General features: G+C 41.1%; 1 protein-coding gene across 2 annotated transcripts in view; it reads right to left on the reverse strand.

Annotated features, from left to right (window-relative positions):
- The window catches only part of septin12 (septin 12), a 32831-nt gene extending 27387 nt beyond the window's left edge, over window positions 1-5444 (reverse strand). The window contains exons 1-2 of one of the 2 annotated variants that reach the window (XM_063018546.1): window positions 5327-5444; window positions 5093-5162 (exon numbers count right to left, since the gene is read on the reverse strand). In XM_063018546.1, coding sequence (XP_062874616.1) covers window positions 5093-5123 — 31 coding nt within the window. In that variant the 5' untranslated portion in view covers window positions 5124-5162; window positions 5327-5444. Of the gene's footprint in view, window positions 1-151; window positions 198-5092; window positions 5163-5326 lie in introns of those variants that run through there. The other variant, XM_063018548.1, reaches the window with a different exon arrangement.
- Window positions 5445-6000: the final 556 nt, after the last annotated feature.

Here is a 6000-nt window from a genome sequence, read left to right on the forward strand (position 1 = left end):
AAAACACAACTACTCAAACACAAGAATGCTGTTCAGCTGCTGAAAACCAATGACCACAGAGTACAAAACAAAACACTGAGCATTAGGAAGTGCACTTGGTCTATATTTGTTCAGAAGAGCATCTCTGAAAATATATAAATTTATCCGTTACCTTGACTGACGTGTGAAACGGAGGTAGAAAGACCACATGTGCTGTCAGCCATACTCAGTGGCTTTCAGGATGTCAGCTACACAAGCAGCTGCATGTGTGTGTGTGTGTGTGTGTGTGTGTGTGTGTGTGTGTTTGAGAGTAGGTGTGTCATAAAGAACCGCAGACAACACTTTCACTGTGATGCATTTCCTTGCCTACCATAGACCTATCATCTCTGATCCTGGAGGCCTCGTAACCAGTTCGGTGCCAGTTTAAGGCCTTGTTTAGACTTGGCATTAACATCAGTACTAGGTGATCCAATCAGAAGATAGACCACCATTTATACCATGTTTCCCATGTATGAATTTTCCCTCCCAATCTAGTCGTATCCAAAGACCTGATTGCATTTCGCTTCCTCACTACTGCTGCTGGCCTCCACTCCTGACCGTTGCATCTGGCAAGCCACAATACAAACTCATCTAGAATGTATTCACAACAAAAGTTCCCCGGTCAGAAATGAAACCCCAAACTAATTTTCAGGTCCTCAGGACTAGAAACCAAAGAAGCAAGCAGCACGTAGCCATTCTTCAATTCTGCTCTTTCTCATGACAGAAAAAAACCTGAGTTTGATGAATGTGGGCATGAGAAAACGACCTCCACGCACATCCAAAGTTTCATCACTTAATAACATTTAGAGCCGGAGCACTGACGGTCATTTATCACTTTCAGCAGAGGTCCATCAGGGTGCCGAGCCAGTTTTGCTAATTAACTTTATGGGTCATCCAGCCACATAAGAGCTTAGAATGCTAGTTTTGCTAGGTCTTAGACTTCGCCAAAGCTTGTGTGGTTTATCAGAGGTGTGTCTGAGAGTAGTCTAAGATTTTATTGTGCATTAGAAGTGTAGGTGGTTCCTTACTTGTTAAATGAAAACAAACTTTCAGTCTAATTGTAGTTCAGTTGTAATATTTGTACTATTTTGGTTCCTAAAGCTTCATTACTCAACTTACTTTATTATGGGTTTATAGTGGATGAAAGCTTAAGGTGCTCAGGTGGCCTCGCAGTAAAAGTATGAGGTCCGAGGTTTGAATCTCAGAGATGCTTTTGCCAAGCTGGGCGTCTGCATGGACATAACTGGCTAGTGTCCAAAAGGGTGGTCAGGTTGGAAGAAACAGCCTAGTCATTAAGAGGTGCACTTGTCAGTGCGCTCTCAGTGCCAGTCCCAAGACCGGATAGAAATAGGATGGTTGTGTCCAGTGTAAAAACTGTGCCAAGTCTGGTATACAGACCAGTTCTGCTGTGGTGACCCCTAAATAAACCATTTCACATGGTATTGTCGGATCTGCACACTGCACAACTGTACACCACTAAATTACTTTTTTTTTAATGTTCTTTATATTCTTATTTATATCTTGTATCTTATATTTACATTACATGTTACTTTTATTCCCTTATTGCACTACATGAACGTGTTTGTGTGATGCTTGTAAATGTTTCAATTGCTGCTGTAACACTGCAATTGATAAAGCAATTAATCAATCAATCTGAGAGCAGCTAAAAAATAGCAAAAGGCTTAGCACAAAACTGGATGAATTATACTAAGTTCACATTTTAAAGTTGATTTTTCAATAATCTGCTGTTTGGAAAACTGTATCTGCTTCCGACATGCTCATACACAGACTGATCACAACGAGTTGAAGATTTCAGGTGCTACTGGTAGAAATAGTGATTTGTCTCCCTCGTACAGAGCACTCGTGCTTTCTGACCATTCAGCAACATCAGGCAGAACATAGCATAAATCCATCTCAAATAAAATTTGTTACACTGAATATAGTCCACATTTCTCGATTACTAAAAAAACATTTACTCTGTCTTATCAGAAATGTCCACTTCCTCATATAAACGAGAGTAAAAATTGCAGAACTCACAAGTGTCTCATCCAAGTAAACTGAACATGAGGAACTTCATCTGAAGGAACTATGACTCAAAACTAATGCTGATACAGTATTTACTCACTGGTGACAAATTCTGACACTGGCATTTCTGAAATACAAGACACTGAAGTTTTGATCCTACAGCTACACAATAACGCCGAAAATATGTGGACAGGTGATTACACAAGATTTATCAGTTCAAAAGTTTAATGTTAAACACAGTCATGGACAATTTTATATCTCCAATTTACCTCATTTGCACGTCTTTCGACTGTGGGAGGAAACCAGAGCTCCTGGAGGAAACTCACACAGACACGGGGAGAACATGCAAACTCCATACAGAAAGGAATTGAACCCAGGACCTTCTTGCTGTGAGGTGACAGTGCTAGCCACCGTGCCACCCTATTGTGGAATAAATCATCATATGAATGCACAGTTGGCTTTGTTTTCTGGAGCGGTCGTTACAATCATAATATGTGTGTTCTTACTGGACATTACTGGATTACATTTTAGATGATTTTTGGAAGGGAAGTCAAAGGCAAGTGCACAATTTAAAAAAGTAGAACAAATCTGGCAACCTTAAACGTGTGAACTGCAGTTCATTTGCACAATCTAAATGGGACAATCTGAAAATCTTGTGCTCCAATATTGTCAAATTACAGGATAAATAATGGATGGATTGCAGGGGTACTAATCATATTTTAAAGTAAACAATAAAATAATGTAGAGTCTGGTTTGTCTGGTCTATGTTTTAAGCATCCAAGGTTGCAGAGTTTACAACAAGGCATGTAAAAATGGGGGGAAACCTGGAAGGAAAGCAGACTGAAAGGATATATATGCACGCTCTGGCCACCAGGGACTCGGAACTGCCATTGAATATCTCCAGTGCTGCTTGTTTTTAATTGAAACCACATGTGAACACAGATGCCAGAGAATCGCCCCAGAAGAGCAGCGCAGTATCAGATTACTGTGAGGATCAGCAACCACACATGAAGAGAAGCGACCGTGCCTGTCTGTTCTGGAACTAAGGGGTTAATTTAATTAAAGCGTTTTAACATGCTTGTAATGGCCTGTAGAAAGTAGAACGACTGGGATCTGACCCCACGTGGCTGCTTTGTACACGCTGTGCAGCATGTGTGTAGGAGAAAGTAAATCGTATGAAGTGCAGTTAAGGATGTAAGTCAAACTTGAACTAAGACTAAACTAAGACAATGTCTTCACAGAAAGCCTAACACATGCTTTATTTACTTAAAACCTTTGAACTGTTGTAGAATTGAACACATAGTTCATTTTTTAGTTCTCTTTGAGTGAGTTGTTATGGGTTTTGGTATACATACATACCGTTTATACAGCCCAACCAAAAGTGGCACACCATTACTTTCATTTTTAACTTTCAATACTGTCCTGACCTTTCAGTATCCTTTGGGAATAGATTGAATAGATTCAATCTATTCCCAAAGCCTAATTTTACATTTACATTACATTTTCAGCATTTAGCATACGCCTTTATCCAAAGCGACTTACACAATGAGCTGAACACGATGAGCAATTGAGGGTTAAGGGCCTCGCTCAGTAACCCAACAGTGGCAACTTGGTGGTGGCGGGGCTTGAACCGGCAACCTTCTGTTTACTAGTCCAGTACCTTAACCACTGAGCTATCACTGCCCTCATTTCTAATATTTAAAACATGTGTTTTACGTGTAGGTCCTTGTTCTGTTGGAATGCCTGGCTGTGTCCAGAATTTAAGGACGATTTGACACTTTTCGGGTCACTTAACAACATAGTGCGCCAGTTCTACCAGCAACAAAACAGCCACAGAGCTTACTTCAATACTGCCACTAGTATGTTTGACAGTAGGTACAGTGTTGTTAGGTTGTAATTTCTTTTTCTCTGAACAAAGTCTTGGTCATTGTGGCCAAAGAAGTCAATGCATGTTCTAACTGACCACAATTCTGTGCAAAATAGCTCAGTCTAGCTTTTAATCCAGGACACATTATATGTAAGTGATTCTAAGATTTGCATTTAAGCATCCAAATCACTTTTCGTTCAGTACCACGATAACGAGCCACTTCCTGAGATCTGTGCAGAGCTCTCGAGTGTGACCGGTGCAGTCAAACTAGCACTATTTATATGCGCACAAAAAAGTCACCAGCTGTAATCGGTTATGATAATTAATGAGGAATTAGGATACCATGGCATGAATTTCACTGGCATTATAGATCCTTAAGAGTTCAAGCTATACAACAACTGAACAGATGCACATTAGAAATAATACATAACTCAGCAGATTTTTGGCAAACCAACAAACCCAATAACATGTTTAGGGTTGGATTACTTGGTGGGAATTAATGTATGTTACCCTGCAATGGCCTGGCACACTATCTAGGGTGTATTTCTGCCTTGGGGTCAGTGTGAAGTCTGTACAAATCATCAAGAAGCTGATGGATCACTCAAATAATCATTAAAAGCATTTGAGGGTGAAAGAACACATTTAACTCACAATTAGATTTGATTCATGATTCAATTGAGCTTGTTTGGTTCACACTCACGCGCTCACTCACTCAAAGAGAGCAATCTGGACTACCAAAGGAACCCAACTTACCCAAGATTACATTTACATTACATTTGACATTTTCGGCATTTAGCAGACGCCTTTATCCAAAGCAACTTACATTACAGTTACAGTATACAGTCTGAGCAATTGAGGGTTAAGGGCATTGCTCAGGAGCCCAACAGCAGCAACCTGGCAGTGGTGGGGCTTGAACCAGCAACTTTCTGATTACTAGTACAGTACCTTAACCAATAGGCTACAGCTTGCCCTAGATTAGAAGAACATGGCAAACTCCAAACTGATATAAAGTGGAACTTAATTGCAGTATTGTATTTTGAAAACTACCCTGATGTAACATGTCAAAATGCTCTGCAGATCTTGTAAATGTAGCTCTATTAAGTTCTGCACAGAAACACACGCACACACACACACACACACACACACACACACAAAGACCAAAGCATGCACACACAGACTTACCCTGACCGGTGAGAGAAGAAACACTTTTCATCTGGGCTGTTCGTTCCTCTGATTCTGATAGGTACAATGTCTAACAAGAAAAAAACGATTGCACTTACACACACTCTCTGTACACACCCGCTACACACACACACACACATGCGCTACATGCACACACGCTACACACACACACACACACATGCTACACGCACACACGTACTAACTTTGCGTTTCGCTTAGCCCTCTTTCACTTACTCTTCCTTATTACAGTAACAGTGTGTGTGTGTGTGTGTGTATGTGTGTGTGTGTGTGTGTGTGTGTGTGTGCATGTCCTCTGCTCTGCCCCACTTCCTTTCCTGACATACGGCATTACTCAACTCACACACACACACACACACACACAGTGTCTCCCTTGCTCTCACTTAGTTTTAGGGCTCAGCAGCATGACTGTGTTCCCTCCCTCCCTCACAGCAACTTGGAGTTTATCCATAACTGAATGCACTTAATGCTCTGGGTTTTGGGGTGTAACAACAGCAAAATATTTGTCCTGGTGTATTAAGGAAAAGCCACAATGAAGCAGAATGCAGAGTGGGTGCTACACAGCACCGACGGTCCCGAGGTACTGAGTTCGATCTTGTTTTTTTCAGGAGTTTTGTTCTCATGGTGTCTGCATCAGGACACCTCGTGGTACATTGGTATTTTCCCACCTCGTGTGAGGATGTGGGATGCAAAAAGTGGGACCTGATCCTCTGTGACCCTGACCAACCCAGACTTATGAGAATGTAAAGAATAAAAAAATTCTGTATTGTGAGGCCCTTGCAGATTCCTCCAGGGCATGTACATGTGTAAACACAATATGGCCAAAAAGTATTTGGACACCTGACCATGAGCTTGTCGGACGTCCCAGTTCAAAAACAAATGGTATTAAA

Source organism: Trichomycterus rosablanca, chromosome 22, assembly GCF_030014385.1.
Source record: "Trichomycterus rosablanca isolate fTriRos1 chromosome 22, fTriRos1.hap1, whole genome shotgun sequence".
Taxonomy (NCBI): domain Eukaryota; kingdom Metazoa; phylum Chordata; class Actinopteri; order Siluriformes; family Trichomycteridae; genus Trichomycterus; species Trichomycterus rosablanca.